The 23,879-nt window shown below is 42.0% G+C and overlaps 1 protein-coding gene across 1 annotated transcript in view; it reads left to right on the forward strand.

The window, feature by feature from the left end:
- LOC138247032 (vomeronasal type-2 receptor 26-like) overlaps positions 1-14,546 on the forward strand; it is a 150,402-nt gene extending 135,856 nt beyond the window's left edge. Inside the window, exon 3 of the mRNA XM_069201781.1 lies at positions 13,621-14,546. Within this exon, the coding sequence (XP_069057882.1) occupies positions 13,621-14,546 (926 nt within the window). The remainder of the gene's footprint in view (positions 1-13,620) is intronic.
- Positions 14,547-23,879: the final 9,333 nt, after the last annotated feature.

Here is a 23,879-nt window from a genome sequence, read left to right on the forward strand (position 1 = left end):
ATGGTTTTAGGCCACCACCCAGATCCAGGTAATAATTCCCTACCTCCTTTCCCTTTGGGGGATTTGCCTCCTCCCAAGACGCATATTGAAAGGTTGGGAATCTGGTTAGATCCCCATCTTACGTTGGCCACTTTTTATAAGCCCGCCAGAGACCTCAGGTCTGCATCAACAGCATTGGCTATACTACCCAAAATTAAAAAAGCCAGATGGGGCGTTGCTACGATGGCATACCTGGGGGCCAAACTGTGGAACTCCCTTCCCCTCAGTATCCGACTAACTAGCCATGAACTTAATTTCCAAAAGGCAATCAAAACCTGGCTTTTTTAGACCTAGCCGTCCCCTCCTTATAGCTCTTGTTTTGTCCTTTAGCGCTGCGAGGCCTTCGGGTAGTCATGCGCTTTATAAGTTCAGTTAACATAACATAACATAACATAACATAACATATACTGAATTTCATTAGTGAGTTCCCTGACTAACACACACCAGATTAGAATAGCATGTTGGGCTTCATGCAAAACAATTTAGTCAACAAAAACTTGGAAAAACATTTAACTATGGCTCTATCAAAATAGTGGTTGGTACCTAGAAACAAAAGCAAGGAGACATAGCAAAGAACATCATAGTCAATATACCTATCCTCAATTTGGATCAGCAAACTGTGAAAGTCTTTGTCTTCAGGACATCAGTCTGGTCAGCAAGGCATCAGTATTTAGCATCAAAGTTCCGAAAAGGTAATGTCTTTTAAGCATTAAAGTTAAGCACGTCTCTTCTCAAGCCGCTCAAGAAAAATAATGGCCTTTCGGCGAGACAGGAAATGGGCAAATGCGTTGTCTTCTCTCAGTGCAGTCCAGCTGAGTGAGATTCCCTAAAACTACTTCCCAAGTCCCTATTAGCCAAAGGATCGCATGCTCACAAGTTGTCCAATAAAACTAAAACTTCAAGTCTACAAATGTTACTAATACACGGTTCAGATGTCGATGATTAGATCCTTCCATACTGTTCTCATCATCCGGCTCATCAGGCAACAATATTGTTGCAGCTTATACTCCAGTCAGTGTCTTTATTGTACTCTCCTGGGAAAGCCAAATCTTACACACATTACATTAACAATGTAACATTTGCTAGTACAGCACCTTCTAGCAAGCAGTTCTCATGAGAAAGACTTTTAGCTACAAGCACATCAGGTCAGCACAGTGGAAAATCACAATTTAATTCTCTAAGCAGAAATTTTACTAAACTCCTAGGAAATGCAGCTTGACATGAGGCCGGGCAACTAGGCCAAGACCTCCGCTAAGTTAAGGCCTATAATTAATAAAGCAAATACATAATGCAAAACCCTCAATATAGCGTATTACTACATTAATCAAGCAAAAGCTCAACATTTCATGTTAATAAGCCATTAATAAGCACACTTTGTGAACATTGACGGCCACACGCGTAAAATAATGCATATTCATTAATAATTTCATTAGAATCTTCAGTGTTAGCAAACCCTCTTCTGATGACTAAATGTGTCATCACACTAAACCTCCTTTCACAAATTTTGATTCTGCTAAAATTCCGTCATTTCAATCAGTTCAAATCTTAGTTCTCTTTTCGAATTTTCCCTAAACAATTTTTCTCTTTTCTTTTCTTCCCTCCTCTGACTATTCTTTGTCTTCTTCAATTTGATAATTTTACACAATTTACATATTCCTCAAATTCCAATTAAACAAACCACAATAATCAATAGTCCCTGTATTATTTTCAATAATATCCCTTTCCCAATGCTGCAGAGCTGATTTCCCACTGAAGCAAATCCCTTGCCAACTTTCTCCCAAACATCTGGTTCCTTCAATTCTCTCAAATCACCACTCTCATTAGTCAGATTAGTAAGCAAGCTTCTAATTTCTTTACTATTGTCAGGAATGAACAAACATCAATGCCTAGAATTAAGCATTTTGCAAACTCCGCCATCCTTTGCTAAAAGAATGTCTAATGCAAGGCAGTTCTGAAGAGTCATAGCTCTTTCAGCAGCTAATTCAGTATCCATCAGGAGTATGGCTCCTGAAAACTTTGTCAGCATGTTATCCACAATAGTAGACAACTTTCAAATCTTTATTGAATTCAGAGTAACTCCCTCTGAAGGAATTATTGCTCAACATATATCTCTCACTATACCAGAAGGAGACTCTCTCCTTTCTGTAATGTGATGTAATTCAGTCACTTTCAGAAATTTCGGTAAGTCGTCAAGTTGATAAATCTTTGAGAAAACTACCCCAAATAACAAGTACCATACCATCATCTCGGAAGACGGTAATAAGCATTAGAACCACAGATGTAATATATCCCAGGAATCGCTGGATCTTGTCCATTCAACATAAATGTCCATTTACTTTGAAACAAAAATACGTCTACATTCACATGTTCCCACAAATAAAGTGTTAGTGCGAGATTTAGGCCTATTCACACAAAGCTTCCCTACGTATTGCGCATCTAGAGCTAATTTCCCTTGTGTTTTTATTGCACTAAAAGCATCATTAGTCTCGTAAGTCCTCTTCTCTATGCCTTTTTCTAATTTCTCTTTCAATGCCTTTCTCCTGTCATCTGTGTGATCTAAGAAGCTCTTCTCTAAAGGTGTGAACAAGCATGTTAGGTTATTTCTGTGAGCATAAGCTGTGCTAAAGGTTACTGTGGGCTCAAAGAAACCTCTAACTAGTAATATGTCATTATCCTTAGCTACTTTACTCAGGTACCTAAATATGGGGACAAACGAAAACATCACATCATGGTTGTAGTAGAAATACTGAATGTACTCCTGGTTATTGAATCTCGTCAGTACCAGACTACAACCTATTCAATAAATTAGAGGCAAACTATGATAGGTAACTCATTCTTCGACTGATGAAGTAAATTGCTTACACACATAACAATTCTTTGCATCCATCATCTCAACATACTCACTCGATAAGCGATAGAAGACATTAGAAGAATGTTCCCCTTGTGCATTAGTACCCTTGTGCAGATACTTCTCATCTAGCCTAAACTTCTCTATTGCCGTTAATGAAGTAGTTGTCTCTAAAGCTAAAGTATGGTTGGCTTTACCCTTGTCAAGAACAGTCAGACCCACAATCAATATCACAAACAGAATCCCACACACAATTGCCAAACCAATGCTCATGTATTTACAGCACTCATTCTTCCTACCCTGCTGGCTAATGTTACTCATGATCTGTAAAGAATCAGAAAGTAGAAGAGAAATTTAGAAAATGCAGTAACAATCAAAATCAAAAATATTAAATCGTCTTTTCAGCAGTTATTTACAGCTCCCAGTCTCACTTCCAGGATCCTCTGTCAAAAAGTGGGTTAGCAGCTTGTCAAATCAGGTTATCAAAAAGGTCAAACCAGATTTTCAAGGTCTCTTCCGGTTACATTCAATAGTTTCCCTTTCTTTTGCACTTTTCTCAAATTTTCAACAGTTCAGGTTATCAGCTTCGTTCAAGTGCCAAAATATTGACCTGGAATGTCTTGATCAAAACAAAAAGACAAATATTATTTTTGCCATTCACTTGTAGTTGCATATGCCCATTCAGGACCTGCGTACCTTCGACTTGCTATTCTCTTCCTTTTCAACTTTCTATCTCCATTCAATTCTCCTTCACTAAGATCTTCTCTCCTTGTCGTATCTACTTTCTCCTAAATTGTTGTCTCAACAACTGCTTCCTTTATCTTTGCTTGTGATTCCGGCCACTTAGCTCCTTTCAGTGGACCGTTGGTTAATGTTCTTTTCAGTGTTGAACTTGTAACTTCTTCTTGCTCTGTGGTGTTTTCTCTTGACGGACCTGCAGCTGGTTCTGGAGGAGTCAGATCACATAGGCTTTAATCCGCCTCAATTACTTCCCCCTCAGGGTCTGGCAACTGCTCTAATTGTCTCTCAAAATCGTCTGCTTCTGGGCAAGCTTCTCTGACTAGGCCCTCCTGCTGCCTCAAATGAGATTGGCTCACTGTCACCCTCCTGAACATCTTCTCCTTTGTCTCTCACAGGAGTGACTGAACCATCCTCAATGTGTTCAGATCTGTTATTAGATCCTCTTTCTTCTCTTTCCGGTTCTGAGACTTATTTTGTGATTGTTAGTACTCTCAACAACTCTTCGTCATTGTCCAAAGAACATGCCACTTTCTTCATGTGGCTGGCATGGATCCAATTCGGAACTCTAGTGCACCTCACAGCTATAGTAGTCGTCAGAACTACCTGGAACGGACACTTCCAACGAGGCTCCATACACGTTTTCCTCACGTGTTTCCGGACCACACCGACTCTCAGGTTGTGCATTGGGTCATGCATCGGTGGCAGTGTGGTGGCTTCCACCTGCTGAGAGAAAGAGCAAACCACATCAGCCAGACCTTTACAGTAGTCAAACACCATACCATCTGTAATGTTGACAAGTGAATTTTCAGGCACCGCTGGCAACCTCATGGCTCGGCCCATAAGGATTTCATGCAGTGACAATCCTGCCTTCCTATCGGGTGTGTTTCTTACTGTCATCAGAACTAAAGGCAGTGCATCAGGCCAATTCAGAATCATGGACACACACATCTTTGCAGCTCTTGACTTCAAGGTACCATTCATTTGTTCCACTAGTCCTGAAGCTTCAGGGCAGTAACTACAATGCAACTTCTGCTCAATGTTCAATGCTGCACACAATGATTCTATTACTTCATTGTTGAAGTGACTTCACCTGTCTGATTCTAAAGAGATCGGAAACCCAAAATGTGGACCACTTCCCTAAGCAGTAGTTTCACTACTGTGAGACTGTCATTTCTTTGACTGGGGTACGCTTCAATCCAATGACTAAAGATGCATACAAGCACCAACACATATCTCAAACCTCCACACATTGGCATCTCAATAAAATCAATTTGCATTCTGCAGAATGGACCTCCTGCTCTTCCAATGTGGCTCAAATTAACCACTGTCCCTTTTCCCACGTTCATTTGTTGGCAAATGATGCAGCGATGGCAAACTGCTTCAGAAACCTGTCTAAACCTTGGGTTGAACCAATTGTGTTTAAACAGACGAACCATGGCATCCCTCCCAACATATGCTTGACCATGATAATACCTAGCATTTGAGACAGCAGACTATTAGCACCAATTAACCCTCCTCTGAAATCCACAGATCATCTTGTCACTGCACATATTTCATTTTGCTCCATGACGCTTTTTCTCCCTGTCAACATTATTCTGCAATGTTTTCAATTCTTCTAATGTATCAATTACTTTCAATGCAAAACTTGGTCATGCTTCATCTTCTTCAGGTAACAATTCCTACTTATCCTTAAACTATATACAGTTCAATGCCCAAAACCTTGCAACTTGATCTGCATATCCCTTTCCCATTGACATAAAGTCTTGTGATTTCAGATGTGCACTGCATTTTAACACAGCAATCTTTTCAGGCATTTGGATAGCATGCAACAGTTCTTTAATTGTCTCACCATTTCTCACTGGTGAACCAGAAGAGGTCATGAAACCTCTCTGTGACCACAGCTGGCTAAAGTTATGGACTATCCCAAATCCATACTGGCTATCTGTTTAGATTGTAACTTTCAGCTGAGCAGAAACATGGCATGCTCCAGAAAGGGCTACCAATTCCACTACTTGCGCAGAATACACTCCCGAAGCCAAGATGCTTCCAGGATACCAGTAATTGTGCACACGGCATACCCTGCTCTTAGTGTCCCTGTATTGTCTCTTATCCAGGAACCATCAACAAAGATAATTTGGTCATTCTCCTCCAACTGGGTGTCTCTAAAATCAGGTCTCGGTTTTGTGCACAAGTCAGTTACTTCAAGCTAATCATGCTCAATGTCCTCCAATTTTTCAATTTCAACATTTTCATTTGGAGTAAGGTTGCCGGGTTCAGCACCGTACATCTTTTCAGTGAAACATTTGGTGACCCTGGAATATTCGTCTCATATCTGGTCAAACTTGCACCTGTTAGGTATTGGATCTTTGTTTTTGTAAGTAGGATTTCAATGGAGTGAGGGACTATGATAGTTAAGGGGTGTCCCATCACAATGCCCTCACATTGTGCAAGGCTCTGTCCAACCGCTACAACAGCACGCAAACAACCTGGTAGGGCTGCTGTGACTGGGTCCAAAGTAGCTGAAAAATATGCTACTGGGCAGTTTAACCTCCAGGGACCTGCGTCAAGACAGACAAAGAACACGCATCATGCTCATGGCAAAACAATGTGAAAAGTTTAGTGTAGTCAGGCATACCCAAAGCCGGAGCTTTGCACAGACTCTCTCTCAGTTCAGTAAACGCTTTCCAGCAAGCCTGGTCTAACACTATGGGATCGGTGACCTCCATGTGTGTCAGCTTCTGCAAAGGCTTAGAAATGACCAAAACATTGGGAATCCATTGGCCGCAGTAGCTTACCATCCCTAAAACAATCCTCACATCTCTCTTGGTGGTTGGGGGATTCATCTGCAATATTGTCGTGGCCCTTTCTCTGGACATCCTCCTTGATTTCTTTTCAATCTGGTGACCCAAGTATTTCACTTCTTTCTGACAGTACTGCAATTTAAGTGCGGACCCTTTATGACTGTTCTTTCCCAAATGGTTCAGCAGAGCAATCGTGTCATACTTGCAGTCGTCCCTAGTTTTGGACGCAATCAGCAAGTCATCAATGTACTGTACCAAGGTCGATTGGAAAGGCAATTCCAAAGACTCCAAATTATTTTTCAAGATCTGATTGAATATGGAAGGTGACTCTGAAAACCCTTGAGGAATTCAACACCAACAGTAAACTCGGTCTAAGAATTTGAATCAAAAGAGAAATTGGCTGTCCTCGTGAAGGGGCACAGAAAAGAAGGCTTGCGACAAGTCAATGAAAGTGAACCACTCAGCATCACATGGAATCTGAAACATTATCACTGCTGGATTTGGCACCACGGGACAACATTTCACCACAATGTCATTTACTTTTCTCAAATCCTGGACAATTTGAACTTTCCCACAGGGCTTTTTCAAACCCATTATCGGTGAATTACATGGGCTGCCCAATACTTCCTTCAAAACCCCTTGTTTCACAAGGTCTGCAATTATTTGAATGATCTTCATAAAAACATCTTATGGCATGTGGTACTGGGGAATTTGAGGAAAAGTTGCATTAGGCTTTACAGTACCTTTAACTGGCCAAACTCCCTTTATCAGACATATCTCTTTTCCTGTCAGATCCTACACCTTCTCTTTAACTATTCCCTGTAAGTCAGGATGAAGCTCCTTCACTGTGAACACTGGGAAAAGTCAATCAGAGGGTATTCCTCATTTATTGTCTCACACTCTGCCTCCGGGGCTTGGTCATCTTTATCATCGTTATTTCGTCTGAATCTCGATTCCATCATTTGAACAAGTAATCAAGCATCTTGTTTTACACAGCAAGTCTCTTCCCAGTAGGAATACTGGACTTGAATCACAGACTACGAATCTGTGCAATCCCTGGAAGTTGCCAATATTAACCTGAACTGGTTCTGTGATCGGGTTAGTCAAATATTGATTCGCTACTCCTACAATCTGAACCGTATTGCCTGAAAGGGGCAAATTCGGAACTTCAACTGATCTTACTGTAGGGCTAGTAGCTCCTGTGTCAACCAAGAATGATACTCTGTGACCCATGACTTTTCCCTTAACATAGGGACCTCTCTGGTATACTTCTAAGGAGGTTGCAAGCACACATGGCTCCCCATCTGAAATGTTGCTCATCCAGTCATTGTTTATTCCAGTCTCACTGTGTTCTGTGTTATTACTTTGGTTAAGCTTCTGACCTGTGGCCTGTTGAGAAAGCATCATTTGCTGCTGTTCCAGTGGGGCTTGAGGTATTTGAATTTGCTGTCTAGGTACCATAGGAACCTGCTGCTGCATTGGCTGCAACTGTGTCATTTGTACACATGGCATTTACACCTGCTGCATTAGTTGAAAATTCTGCACTTGACTCACATTATTTTTAAAATTTGGATTAAGACCTCTCATTCTCGGTCCTCTCATGTTCTGGAATGAATTGATATAATTAGTTTGCAGAACAACACCTTCCTGCACCAACATCGGACACTCCTGTTTCCAATGTCCGATGGCTCCGCAAGCGTGACAAGGCATCAATTTCTTCATTCCCGCACATCATTCTGAACTTCTACAGTACCCAAGTCTGGTCCGCGATTCATACCTAGGTGACCTCTACCTCTCATCTGAGGCTGAAACACCATGTTTCCCTGCTGATGATGTGGTAGCTGCTGGGGAAAATTCCCTTTCATGCCTGTCTGAGCAGCTTTAATCTGCATCACCATCGCCTTCTCTTTCAGTTTTTTCTGCTTCAACCCAATCTCATTGCTAAAGTACTTTGCCTACTGCAACACCTCATCAATCGGCTTTGCTTGCCAGGAAATCAAATGATTCTTAATCATCTGGCTAATTTCACGTTTCAATCCTTCCACAAATCTGAACATAAACAATTGTCTCTGTACCACTGTAATGCTTGAACGCCTGTAACAACCTCTCATAATACGCATGTATCGACTCCTTTGCTTCCTGAGTGGTCCTGTCAATTCTCTGCCAATCAAAGTTCTTGGGCGAAATTCTCATTTTCAAAAATTCAATCACCTTATAGTAATATTTCATTACATCAGGAGGAGGTGCACCTGTAATTTTATCTCTCTCTGGTTCTCTTGTTGGCCAATCTACAATCCTCTTACATTCTATTCACAGATCAGCTGGGACCACTATCTCTAATAAAGTGTTCCGATCCTCCCACAGGCACTTTGCAAGTTTTACAAACCTGTCTGCTGGTGCCATTCTACTGGCTTCTCCATCAATTTGGGGTAATCATTAGTAAATGATAGAATATCACTTCTGCTCCATGGAATATGAACAAAATTCCTTCCTGGAATCTCTCTCATTGGTAAAATCTTCACTGGGTCTTGACCTTGCTGCACATTTGCAGTCAGCTCCAAAGAATCCCTTTTCCTTTTGTCTCTTTTCTTTACCCCTCTGCCTTCCCATTTGTCTAATGCTCCCCAAGGCTGGGCACTTTGAAGTAATTCCCTAAGGTGTGCCTTAATTCCGGCAGATCTCAAGTGTTCAAAATCTTTAGTCTCAAAATCTAATCTGTAACTTCTTTTCAAATGCTTTGTTTTCTCTATTTCTATGCCATACTTCAATGCCAGGTCTGCTAGCTTCTGGTTCACATTGCTCGCTTCTTTTGTAATCTTTGGGCACAAATATCTCAACTCTTCTTCTGTGCAGGATTCTAACCTGTTCACATCCACAGTTCCCTCAATGAGCTCACTCGCTTCCATGCCTAGCCTAGCATAATTCAAATACTCCTCTTCCTTAGGAGCACTCTGCGGGGTTTTCAGCTTGTCTAACCATTCAGTCAACTGCTGAGCAGTCAAACCTTGCAACAAGATGTTGCTGGCTTGGACAGGTGTCACCTGCTGTGCAACTGCATTCAGGTTCTGCGTTGTCAGCAATTTCAAGTTCTGGCCAACGTTTGACCCTGCCATAGTATTTGGAAGTACTCCGAATGGACTTAGGTCAAACAGTGATCTTGATCCGTCAAAAGTCTGTCCCACAGGAGAGACTGTTATGTCCTCCCTCCATTGCATTCTGTGACATGACACCCTGTTCACATCCACTGAGTTTTTTCTGTGAAAATAAGGGTATGGCTGGATCAACAGTAATAGGTGAAGATATAGCATTTGGGGTTGGTCTGTTACTCAAGTTCTGTGGGAGAGTAACTCCCATGTTCTGATTCATCATTGAAGACATATCTGACTGTGTCCCTGTTACCGGAGTGAATCTCTGCCATGACTTGTGGCTGCATTTGGGGCAGTAAAAGCGGAGTTGGTTCTGTCTGAACCAACATCGGTCTCTGGAAAATTTGTTCCGTAGGCACCACTAAGTTTGTAGCCATTTCTACAATAGGTACATCAGGGTAAATTTTCTGGACCTGTGGCGGTTGCACCTGCTTTTGTACCACTGGAGTAGTAGGCGTATTAAGACTACCCTGCATTGGACTCTGTGTCAGGCTAGTATTAACCTGCACCGGGCTCACTGTCCCATTAACCTGTGTCGGAGCTGAAGGATCAGCACTGGTGCTCGGATCGCTCTCATAGGCTGCAGATGGTGGTGGACGATTTCTCAATAACTGTAAAATGCATTCATCATCATCTGATTCTTCCTTCACTGTTGAAGACTTTCTAGCTTCCCTACTTTTGGACGAGCTTCTGTTAGTTTTTCTAGTAGCTTTCCTTCCTTCCTTCTCATTGCCCTGCATAATTGCTGGAATCAACTTAATTCTGTGCAAAGTCTAATTTCTCCAAATTCTCTGAACACTGTCCCACCTAGCCTCTGTCAGTGTCTTTTCTGCCCTTCTCATTCTCCTCTTGAATTTCTGTTGCTGTTGCTGTCTGGCTACCAGCTCCCAGATCATTAATGCCTCAAATTGTGCTGGTCTCGGACGGGGTTTCAGATCATACAGTACCCTCCTCAAATGCTCTAAAGCACTCAAAATGAATGTTTGGTTAGCAAGAAATGCTAAACTACCATCTTTCGTTGTCACTTTGCACCATTGCTTTAACCAAAGACATGGCGCAACACCCTTCTCGTCCATTGCAATGTAAGCTGGTGTACCTTCTGGTGGTGTAGCCTTGCCTATACTCATTGTAATATACGTATCTCCCCTTAAAGCACTCTTTAAAGCCTTGATAAATTTCATCTTTTCAACTTTTATGTTATTTAAAATCAAATCAAGAAATGACTTTTAATCCCAGAATTCTCTTCACCCACTTTCTCAATCAATTGCACCTCATGGATGGCTGTCAATCCGTGCGTGACCCTTCTCAATAACCGACCTATCCCAGCACGGCTCCACTCACACGTACTGCGGCTGACAAAGTCTTGCGGCTTGTCTTCCCAAACGTCGATTCATACAAAACTGATGCAATAATTGCGAGCACTAAGCCCAAAATCCAAAACCAAATCTGCTGTTTTACTACAGGAAAGGTAACACAATCGCTTAGAAACAAGCGCTTTAGAAACTTTACAGATTTTTCACTGACAGCTCTTCCCGCACTTACAGCTACTCTTCTTTCTCAGTTTCTCTGATTCGCAAGCATAATTCAACCTGCAAATTTTACTCTCAACTGATCAGTGGGTCTGTCCTGGTACACATAGGACTCACCAAATCTCAGTCGAAATTCTCTTTCACTCACTTTGACTCACACTCTGACTTGTCAACCACGCCCGATCGACCTACTAAATCAAACAAATTACAACATAAAACCAAGTGTCTCATACACTTCTAAATATACTCCGTAGTCTTAGACCACACAGGATCCGTACATCAACAACAACATGGACAATATTTTAGCACAAAGCGCTACACACATGTGAAGTTCGACGACTTCCCTATTCTGACACTGCGGAGTACGCACACTCCTTCTACAACTTCATTTGGAGTACGTAAACTCCCTAAACTCTCACAAACATCACAATTCATCTGTGACTTGCATAAGCTGTGGAAGTAGAACTACCATCTCCGTTAATTTTTATGTTTTCCTGCTACTAGCTCTGTGATCACTTATGATAGCTTATTGAGGAGACAGATCATTGAGCTGTTTCTATCTCTGTGAACCTCTTAAGAAGTCGAACCATCAATCTTTCTACTATCTCTGTTAATACCACCTATATTGAACATCTATGGTGAGCTCCAAAAGAGATGAACCTGTACCGGACATCTATGATGGGTTCTTAAGGAGACAAACCTGTACCGGACATTTATGATAGGCTCTTAAGGAGACGATCCTGTACTGGAAATCTATGATGGGCTCTTAAGAAGACGAACCATCAATCTCTGATACCATCTCTGTTAGCGCGTCTGACATTAATAGGTAAACCTACAAGGGGACGCGAATAGGTCGATAAACCTTTTGACTCGCATTGAAGATGTTCCCACCATAACTCCAGTACATGCAGATCAATAATCAATAATTAATCAATAACATCAACAATCAATGATAATCAATTAGCACTAGTAATCAATTGGAGTCAGTAATTGTCACACAGCCTGACTTTTCAGTCATAAATAACCAGACCTTTAGTAAAAGTAAAAATATTTTATTTCCCTATATTAACAATGCTAATGTCACGTAAGATAATCTCAATATCAAATGATAAACATACAGAAACACTACTGGCGGTCCAAAGCGGCGAAAGAAGCACAATCTATTCCAAGATCGAGCCACTACACATTCTACAGTTACAGTGCAAATTAATAACAAGAACAATTGTGCAAACAATATCACATACATTTATATGTAAAGAAAAGACATCAAACGTTCCCCCATGTAGTGAACTTCATTAGTGAGGAATCCTTATCTAACGCCAGATTAGCATGTTGGGCTTCATGCAAAATAATTTAGTCAAACCAAATTTGGAAAAAATCTAATTATAACTCTATCAAAATAGTGCAGTCGGTACCTAGAAAGAAAAGCAAACAGTCTTAACAAACACATCAGTAGTAATATACCTCTCCTCAAGTGGATCACAAGCTAAGATCATCTTCGTCATCAGGACATCAGTTAGGTCAGCAAGGCATCAGGATTCAGCATCAAAGTTCAGAAAACGCAAAGTCTTTAAGCAATTCAGAACAGAAACAAACCCTTGAGAAGAATGGGGAGAATGGCACATCTCCTCTTGGTGCAGTCCTTCTAAGTTAGATTCCCTAAAATGACTTCCCAAGTCCCTATTAGTCAAGGGATCGCATGTTCACACTTTGTTTAATAAATCGAAAACATAAAATCTATACTTTCTACTAGTATTCGGTTCACATGTCGCTGATTGGCTCTTATTGTCCCGTTCTCATCATCCGGCTCGTCAGGTAACAATATTGTTGCAGCTTATATTCTAATAAGTGTCTCTATTGTTCTACTCCTGAGAAAGTCAGTCTTACCCACATTATATGAATTTTGTTACATTTAGCAAGAACAGCATCTTCTAGCAATTGGTTCTCATGAGAAAGGCTTTTAGCTGCAAGCACATTTGAACAGCACAGTGGAAAATCACAGTTTAATTCCCTAAGCAGACAATTTAATAATCAGTTTAGAAATACAGCTTAACATGAGGCCGTGCAACTAGGCCAGGACCTCCACTAAGTTAAGGCCTACAATTAATAAAGCTAACACATAATGCATTACCCTTAATATGATGTATTAGTACAGTAATCAAACATAAGCTCCATATATTATATTAGTTAGCCAACAATAAGTATACTTCATGAACATGGGTGACCACTCACGTGGACACATTTTCAAATGTGTGCATTATTTTTCTCTATATCATTACATTTTCTACGCAAATCCATTACTCAGGATACATGAATACTCATTAATATTTGTATTAAAACACCTGCTTCAACAAGTAAAATAAATAATGAATGTGCCTATTTCTTTTTGTCCTTCTGTGCCTCTTCTATTTTCTAACACATTTTTTTCTCTTTCATTCTTTCTTTCCATTATTTTATTTTCTGTACATTTTCCACCTGTTGATTATCTACTCATTGATAAATATGTATTGCAAAAGACTCATCACACTGCACAAAGTGTCCAGATGGAGAATGGCCAACTGAGAATAAGGATGGATGTCGGATTAAGTCGCTGGAGTTTCTGTCCTATGACGACGCCCTTGGCAGCACTCTTGCCTCACTCTCCTTATTTGGAGCTCTTGTTGCAGTCGCCATCTTAATGCTTTTCTTAAAGAACTCAGAGACCCCAATTGTTAGAGCCAATAACCGCAGCCTCAGCTACCTCCTCCTATCAGCCCTCATCTTCTGCTTCCTGTGCTCTCTGCTGTTCATAGGTTACCCAACCTCTGTCAGCTGTATGCTCCAGCAAACCACATTTGGAATCATCTTTGTGCTGTGCATATCCTGCATCTTGGGAAAGACTGTATTGGTGCTCATTGCTTTTAAAGCCACAAAGCCAAGCAGCAGCACTAAAATGTGGCTGAGTTCTGGACTGTTGAATACCATGGTGTTTATCTGCACTTGCATACAGGTTGTTATATGTGTAATTTGGCTCACAGTCAGTCCCCCCTTCCAAGAAATGAATCAGAAATCACGACTGGGGAAGGTAGTAATTGAGTGCAATGAAGGATCTCCCTTTGCATTCTGGTGCATGCTGGGATACATGGGGGCCTTAACTACTTGCAGCTTGGTGGTGGCTTTCCTGGCGAGAGCTTTACCTGACAACTTCAACGAGGCCAAGCTGATCACATTCAGTATGCTCATATTTGCAGCTGTGTGGGTGTCATTCATCCCTGTGTATTTGAGTACAAAGGGGAGCCATATGGTCGCTGTAGAGGTATTTGCAATCCTGTGCTCCAGTAGTGGCCTGCTGGGCTGTATATTTTTCCCCAAATGTTACATCATATTGCTGAAGCCTGAGATGAATACTAAGGAGAACCTAATGGGGAAACAGGAAGGACGCCGGACAATGCACAAGAAGTAACTTTTTCTATCAATGTCTTCCCTTTACATCTATGGCATTTCGTATCCTCAATATTGATTGTCAAGACAATTTGTAAAATTACATGCCTAATTAAACCCATATGTCAAGTTACATTTTCAATGCTGATTTTTTATAAATCCAAAGCCTTTCTGTTTAAAATCAGGGAAGTTTCATGGACCCCTAGCTACTGTCTACATTTGGACTAGATAACAAAACTTAAACACAAGATTAAGGTTATAAGAATAGCATTTGGGGTACAAAGTTGAGCCAGGTGCATCTACTAACTGAAATGCACAAGCTAAATGGATTTGCATGAGTAGTAACGCAGGAAAATATATTATAATCAACATTTTTAGTTTTCTATACTTGAGAGGTTTAGTTAGATGGTGTGTGTTAATCACATGAAGTAGGTAAGCATGGACCTACCCTTCATGCTGAGGAGTTTTTGCCATTGTTCTAATTTTTTCCTCTTAGTGAATGTGCGTCTATATTAGTGGTTATTTCATCACAATTACATTTTTTTCTTGGGAAAAAACTATACAACCATATTCAACCTCTATTACACTCCTGCTAAGTTGTTCAGCCGATGATAAATGGCCCCGCTGCGGGCAGGCTCCCGCAGACATGGCCCATATGTTTTGTGAATGTGATGAACTGCAAGCCTTGAAAATAGATATTGAGGACTTCCTGCAGGAGGCGCTTAAAGACAAGGTTGAGATCACTCCATCGTTGATGTTATTTGGCCTTTTAGGTGATATGGGGAAGATTTATTTTATTTATGTATCCATGACGGTAGCACGCCTGCTCATAGCATCGGGGAGGCGGCATGCGGATCTGGTTGCCGATGTCAAAAAGGATGGAAGCTGGACTTGGAATTAGGGACTGGCTGGCATCAGAGGGATAAGGTCCGTGGTTAAATATCAACTATAGGTGGGGATAGCAATTCTGATGTCCTGTAACCAGCTGAATGCTATACTAGATTATTTATTCATACATGTCTCTCTGATCGTGGAAGGATTGTTTCACCTGTGATGATGATAATGAATTTGAATTGGCAGGATGCCGAACAGGGGTGACTGCAGGTAAAACATTTAATGGTGCTCTGTTGCTAATATGAAATGCATGGGCTGGTGGCAGGAATGCTAACAGAATGTTTTTTTTCTTTCTTTTTTTCTCTAAGATAAATTGTTCATAGTGATTTTCTCTTCTCTGAATAAAAAAAGAAATGAAAAAACAATTAGAGTATTTTCATAGTTGGCAATGGACATTTAGTGGAGTGTGCGAGCTGAAATTAACATCAGGTTAGAAAAGGTCAGTGTAGGTTTATAATGTTTATAAACTTGGAAGTTGCTCATTTATCCCAAACTAATGTGCTCTAATACCCAGTGCGGAAGACCGCCAGTGGTGGCGGTTTGCCGCTCGGCGTATTATGACTGTTGGCAGCTCTCCGTCCTTTTTCAGGCGGAGAGCCGCCAACAGCCATACTGGCGGGCGTCGGGGAAGTGGAGGTTGCTCCACCTCCACCGCCACGTCAACAGAACACCGCCCACCGAATCACGTCCTGTGATTCGGCGTGGCGGTGTTCTGTTGATGGTGTGGTGTCGGCGGAGCAGCCCCCATGGCTCCCGTCCCCTCCCGGAGGATCGTCGGAGCAGGTAAGTCGATCGTCCGTGAGGGGAGGGGGGTGGGGGGGTGTTGTGTGTTGTGTGTTTGAATGGGGGTGTGCGTGTGTGTATGTAGTGGGGATGTCTGAGTGCTTGTATGCTTGCGTGGGTGTCGTGAGTATGGGAATGAGTGCGTGTATGTGTGTAGATATGTCTGCATGGTTGTGTGCGTGTATGTTTGAATGTGGGTGTGCGTGTCTGACTGTGTGTGTGGATGTTTGCATGTATGTCGGTGTGTGTGCGTGTATGTGTGTTGGTGGTGCCTGCGTGCGTGTCGTGTGTGTATGAGTGCTGTGATGTTGGGGGTCGGGGTGGGGAGGGGGGCCCTGCCACCTTTGGGGGGTGGCAGGGGTGTAGGGGAGGGAGTCGGGGTGAGGGTGGGGGAGACCCCTATCAGTGCCAGGGAAGGAATTCCCTGGCACTGATAGTGCTTACCGCCATGCTTACCGCAGGCGGTATAGTGACGGCCGCCGGGCTGGAGACCCAGGTCTCCAGCCCGGCGGTCATCTCCGCCCTGGCGGGCGGAATGGAGAACCGGCGGATGACCATGGCAGTAACCGCCATGGTCATAATTCCACAAAGTAAGACCGCCAGCCTGTTGGCGGTCTTACCGCCGCTTCTCCGCCTTCCGCCAGGGTCATAATGACCCCCTTTATGTAGAATAATTACAATGAAACATTGTTTTAAATTTTATTTTAAAATCATTGTGAACGTACAGTGTACACGACTCTTGCTCTAACCTGAAGAAGGTCAGGCAAAATCCCAAGTGTAGGCAATTTTAATGGCATGCCACAGAAAAAATCTGAAGCCATCCAACGCAGTAAGCCCCATCTCCGAAAGCCCCTCTGGTACTTCCTCAAGTTTACCGGGAAAGAAGCCCTGTCCTCCTCACCTACTGGTGCTTCCTCAAATGTATCTGACTCAGGGCATCATAGCAGCAGTTCCTCCATTTTTGACAGAGGAGTGGTGCCCCCTGCTAACAAATGCAAGCATGAAAAATAAAAATGATAATAAAACTTTTTTATTATAATTTTAGTTTTCTTCTGGGAACTGAATCATAGGGGCTGGGCCATCCTCACGCCAGCACTGCAGCAAGCACAAAGGGGGAGTGGTGGGCATTGCTGCAAGTGCGCATGTTTGGTTGGCCGGCTGCCTTAGGATGTCCAAACAGTGATATGTCTCCAACCTGAGCTGCGTTGCAGGGTGGAGAACAGCAGGAACAGCCTCCCAGCCCCTGTGGGAGCGCAAAATCAACCCACTCAGGCTAATTCCGCCACTTCTCTCATGCTGGGTGACAGCATTCCCAGCGTGAGAGCAGCATCTGAATTGGCCAAAGGGGAGTCTGAGAGCCTCAGTCTGTGCACTAGCAGAGGAGCAAGTAAGCAGCCAGGTGGCCAGCGGCTGGCGGCCAACGGCTAGTTCTTTTATTTTTGTTATTGTCCCTCTGCACTGCCCCACCACTTTTCCCTGATACCAGCCGAATCTGTCATTGAGCCTGTTTGGCCATGTTCTGACCCAAGAGGGCTCTGTGGTCCTTTTGCACTGACTGTACAGACACTAATTCAGTTCAACAGTTACAACTTCTCTGATGCTGCACCCAGAAAAGGGAATGGGTAGGTATTTCTCCAAACCTAAATTTTCATTATACTATGAATGGTTACTACATCTAATTGAATGGAATGCTATATTGCACCCATTGCACCTCCTGTGATGCTTACATCACAATGGTTAATAAAGCACAAACTTACTGTAGTGAGGTAGCATAGAAATACTGCATCTACGTTACATCACAACAGGCTATAAATACATAGAGATCCTTAATTCTCCAAGATATATACACTGCCAACAATGTATGCCTGACGGAGCTGGGACAGCTCCCTCGAATTCTTTGCTAATACACCACCTATACAAGCAAATAAATCCAGGCGCCCAATCATATTGAAGGACCTCAGATGCAATATTTTTGAAGTGAGCGACTATGATGGATCTCTAAAACAGTCCTCAAACTACAAAATACCATTTATATTGCTAATACCCTAAACACAATCTTTGCAAACTAACCATAGAGCACATGGGTGCTACTGGAGGTCTGGTAGGCAAAGTAACTCTGTTATAAGGCTTTCAACTAACAAAATCAGAATGCAGGTGCAGGTTGTAAGAAAACAACTTGATCATTTCTGATGAAACCTCTCCTCAACTATTGATCATATGAGTACCACCTCCTCGAATTGAACTCTTGATATAGATTCACTCCAAGCTGATTCTTCCTACTTCATCATCCACATTCAAGACCCTAACTCACAACAGCTTGTCAACTAAAGAAAACAATTCTTCTTTTAGGAATACCCTTTTACAAACAAAAAAAAATCTAATACAAAATTCCTAATAGATCTCAGATAGCCTCTCTCACTAAACAGATTGAAGAGTAACCCACTTTCAAACCTTTGTAATCAAATAAAAGTATATTGGACATAAAGGCTGGTCTCTAATGGACACTCCACTGCAGACATGATTACTGAGTAAAAGCTTCATATCCTCTTCCTAAAGGAGAAATGACTTGCACACACAGCTCACCCACTCAACGATGTGATGATCACACAAGGATACATAGGCCCTCATTACAACCCTGACGGTCAGTGATAAAGTGGCGGTAATACCCCCAACAGGCCGACGGTAACTACCGCCAAATTATGACCATGTCACAGTGTCCTTTCCTCGGGATCTGCACGTCGCTGATCAAAAGGCCCACCTTCCGGCATCACCAACTCAGAAAGCTATTATAGCACAGAGTTATGATGAGGCCAGTCGGGGGGAAGGGAATTAGGGTAGGGAACAGCAGGAAGAGAGATCTGAAAAGTAAAGGTTAGAACAAATATGCATTTACTCATTCATAGAAATGTAACTCATCAATAGACTCTTGACTAAATGCGTCTCTGAGATATCAGATGGAGACCCCTTTAGAAATGAGGGCAAAGCCCTGTCTTTGAAACATGGAACAAGGGTAAACTACGACCTCAGAATCAAGAGATGGCAAGAACTTTGGACTACGATTATACTCAGAATATCAATCCTGTAACATCTATGCCTTCACAACATAAACGTTTGATCATGACTTAGAAAATCTCAAAGAATTAAATATGCTTTTCACATCTTAAGCTTTTCAATGAAAACTATGATTTGCTTATCTCCAGAAATACTTTCACATTCACAACAATAAATGCCAAAAAGTTTTACTCATTGAACTTGAAGCGTTTCACTTAATAGTACCAGGAAGCGCTTTTACTCAAGTAGCCTGAATCACTTAAATTGTTGTGCCAAGAACCTTTTCCTCCTGTGAATGGAAGCGCTTTGATTGTCGTACCAAGAGCGCTTTAAACCTGAGGACTGAAGCGCTTGAATTGCTATGCCAAGAGTGCTTTACATCTGTGAACTGAAGCGCTTGAATTGTTGTGCCAAGAGCGCTTTACATCTGTGAACTGAAGCGCCTGAATTGTCGTGCCAAGAACGCTTTACATCTGTGAACTGAAGAGCCCGAATTGTCGTGCCAAGAGCGCTTTACATCTGTGAACTGAAGTGCTCGAATTGCCATGCCAAGAGCGCTTTATATCTATGAACTGAAGTGCCTGAATTGTTGTGCCAAGAGCGCTTTACCTCTGAACTGAAGCTCTTTAATTGCTGTGCCAAGAGCGCTTTGCATCTGTGAACTGAAGTGCTTGAATTGCCGTGCCAAGAGCGATTTACATCTATGAACTGAAGCACCTGAATTGTCGTGCCAAGAGTGCTTTACATCTGTGAACGAAACGCTTTGAATTGTTGTACAAAAGAGCGCTTTACATCTGTGAACGGAAACGCTTTGAATTGCTGTGCACAAAAGCGCTTTACATCTGTGAACTGAAATGCTTTGAATTGCTGTGCAAAAGAGCGCTTTACGTCTGTGCTCTGAAATCCCTTTGATCGTTGCGCCAATGCTGCTGTACTCTAGAAACTGAAAACACTTTCCTCGTTATGCTAAGGGGCACTTTACCTTTTGAAAGTAATGGCTTCCTCCAAACTTGGATTCAGCAAGGCCTTACCGCTACGAGTACGACCTACTTGTTTCTGAATGCACCATGGAAGCAAGGATACTTTGGTTAGACGACACTGTGCCATTTAGGAACTCTGCTCTTCTCCAGAGAAACCCCCACGAGGTCTGGCTGCATCGAAGTCTTTAAAATAGTGAGCAACGTGCTTGGGTGTGGCTGGGCTTTATAGGTCTGTCACACCCCAAGATGGCTGCTGCCTCTAAAAACATGGGAATTGTAGTCCCTTCATAGAATAGCACTGATAATTGCATCTTGTCCACCAATGTCCTGAACCTGTAACTCTGTGAGCTTTGCCACAGGGCAGACAACGCTGATGGTCACCTTTGGAACAAGAGGGGATGACAAGTGGTGCGCATAAAGCGCCGCAGAGTTGCGCAGTGGAGTTTTGGACGAGACCTGGACCGCGCCTGGCCTTATTCCTGACATTACACCCCTCTCCCAAATGCGATACAGGGGCTGGTTTATCAGGATGGAGGAGGTGAAATCAGCGCACAAAACGTGGTGCATGGACATGTCTTGCAGGTTCCCAAGAGTCATTTTCCGGTCTGCATCCTTTCCAGGAAACCAAGTACCAAAGGGAAGATCCTCTATATTTATAGTCTAGAAGAGATTGCACCTCCTACTCCCAATGACCTTGGACTAATAGAGGAGAAGGTTGTGTAACGCTTGAGGGCGAAGCAGGTTTAGGAAGCGAAGTGTGAAACACCGGAGGAATTTTCAAAGACAATGGTAATTTTAGCTTGTATGTTACTGGGTTTACTTGTCGTATTTCTTCATAGGGCCCTATGAATTTTGGATTAAATATATTTTTATTTTTTAATACAAAGTTGTCTGTGGATAACCAAACTCTATCTTTGATTGTATACTGACAACCAGGCTGGTGTTTTTTGTCATATTGCATTTTATATTTTTTCATTGTTTGATGAAGATTTGTTTGTAATTGTGCATGTATCGTTTTCATGTGTGTTAGCATGTCCATGACTACTGGAGTGGTTTGAGTAGATGCAGGTAACGTAACTGGCAAAATGTGCGGATGACGCCCATATAAACCATAGAAAGGAGTTGAGTTTATTGAAGAGTGGTGAGAGTTATTATAAGCCAGTTCTGCAAGCCATAAAAGAATCAGCCAGGTTGTACGAGACTTTGTTGCATAACATTGTAAATATTGTTTCAGAGTTTGGTTTAGTCTCTCTGTTTGACCATCCGTTTGTGGATGATAACTAGTAGATAAAGCTGAATCAATTTGTAGAGCCTTGCACCATTGTTGCCAAAAACGCGCAGAAAATTGTGTCTCTCTATCAGAGAGGATAACTCTTGGAAGTCCATGAAGACAAACTATATTTTTTAAGATGATAGTCGCTAAGGTGTCGGAAGTTGGGAGACCTTTACAGGCAATGAAATGAGCATACATGGTAAGACTGTCTACTACCACTAGAATGTTTGTAAATTGTTTTATTTGAGGAAGACCAGTAATACAATCTGTAGAGATATGTTCCCATGGATGACTGGGAACGGGTAAAGGTATAATTAGACCTTTGGGCTTGCTATGTTCGCTTTTGCATCTTGCACATACTTCACATGATTGTAGCATTTGCTTGAGATCGTGAACAAATGAAGGGCACTAAAAATACCTTTTCATGGGTTCTATTGTTTTTTGAGGACCTGGGTGACCTGCCAGAGGATGCTTGTGTAACCAATGAAAAGCTGTCTCTCTTAACTCCTCAGTAGGCAGGAATACTCAAGATTCATGTAGAGGTAAGCCTTGTTGAATCGACCTCTTGGTGTCTTGTTGTAACCACTCTTGCCACTTAGTGATGTGAAAATGATTATGAATGAGATCAAAAAATTTCTCGGCAGCTACTAAACACAACACTTTTGAAGGCATTATAATAGGCATGGGCTTTTGTACAGTAGGTGTTATTGAAGAATCTTGTCTAGATAATGCATCGGCCTTACGATTATCTATTCCTGGTCTAAAAGTCAATATGAAATCAAATTCTGCAAAGAATAGCATCCATCTTAGTTGTCTAGGAGTTAGTAGTCAGGCAGAACTCATAAATTGTACATTTCTATCATCAGAATATACAGTTATGGTGTGTTTCACTCCCAACAGATAATATCTCCATTCTTTAAAAGCATTACGAATTGCTAGTAATTCTTTTTCTGCTATAGTGTAATTCTGTTCTGCTTCATTCAATTCTCTTGACGCATATGCTATGGGGTGCAATTGACCAGTCTCTCGATGACGTTGAGACAGGATGGCCCCAACGGCAACATCAGATGCATCCGCTTCCACAATGAATGGTTGTTCCACATTAGTGTGAGCTAGAATGGTAACGGTAGTAAAAGCCTTTTTTAAATCTTGAAATGCCCTCTCTATTTCTTGGGACCAATTGAAGACGGCCTTTTTTCTTAGGAATTTGGTGATTGGTGCCACCTTTTGAGAGAAGTGATGGATGAAGCGTCAATAAAAATTCGCAAAACCCAAAAAACATTGAATATCACGTACTGATTTTAGTGTGGGCCATTTGGATACAGCTTGATTTTTTCTTTCAGTCATTTGCATGCCGTCAGGTGCTAGAATGACTCCTGGAAATTCAACTTCTTTGGTATGGAATTCGCATTTACTTAGCTTACAAAACAAATTATGTTTTTGTAGAGTTTTTAATACTTTTTTAACATGCTCTTCATGTATAGCCTGCGTCAGCAGCAAAGTTTGCTATTTTAGTTTTACCTGCATTTTGCCATTTATGGGCAGTGCGCTAGTTTTCATTTATGCACGCTGCCGGCAACAGGGCTATTACGGTCCACTAACATGGGACCGATTAGAAGAGGTGAGACGCGTCAGTAATTCTGCACGCCCGCCTCTCCCAAGTTCAACATTCTTGTTATTATTTCGGCTGCAGGTGCCCGTTCCGTTTGATATCACACCCGTTACCGGCAACAGTTTGCGCCATTACTTCTGCGCGCCCACCTCTCCGGTTTAAAAATCCTACAGTATTTCAGCTGCATGTTGCCCGCTCCGCTTCATAGCACAGGCCGATACCGGCAACAATTTGCGTTGCGGTTCTGGCCCGGTCTTTCTCTTCTTTATTTTCATTTGCAGCGTGTGTAACTATGTGCAGCGCTTTTGATTTATCGCACTGATGATTTATTATGACACTGCTCGTAACTCTGTCCATGAGCAGGCGGTACCTTTTTACCTCCTATTTTTTCATTCCCTTTCCCAGCCTGAGTGTTCTACCTCAAGTGTTTTGTGCTGTGTCTCCCTGTGAGCTCCACCATTAGCCTCACTTACCTTTTTCACTCAGCCATGTTATACTTTGTCATTTTAGTAGGACTTTCTCGAAAAATACCTTGTTATTATAGAGATGAGTTTTTGCATTGATACCGCACCATGGCTGTAATGTTACATTTAGGTCTTCATGCACACTCAATACAGTGACATAACCAACCAAATTAATTTGTTGTTGTTATTGAAGGCTTTTTCTCTGTATATGTATTTAGACCAAGGTGGACTTCTCAAGCCTGATGTTTTCCCCGATGAGGCCCTATCTTTAATATATGGATGGTGAGCATTGTGGTAC

This window comes from Pleurodeles waltl, chromosome 7, assembly GCF_031143425.1.
Source record: "Pleurodeles waltl isolate 20211129_DDA chromosome 7, aPleWal1.hap1.20221129, whole genome shotgun sequence".
Lineage (NCBI taxonomy): Eukaryota > Metazoa > Chordata > Amphibia > Caudata > Salamandridae > Pleurodeles > Pleurodeles waltl.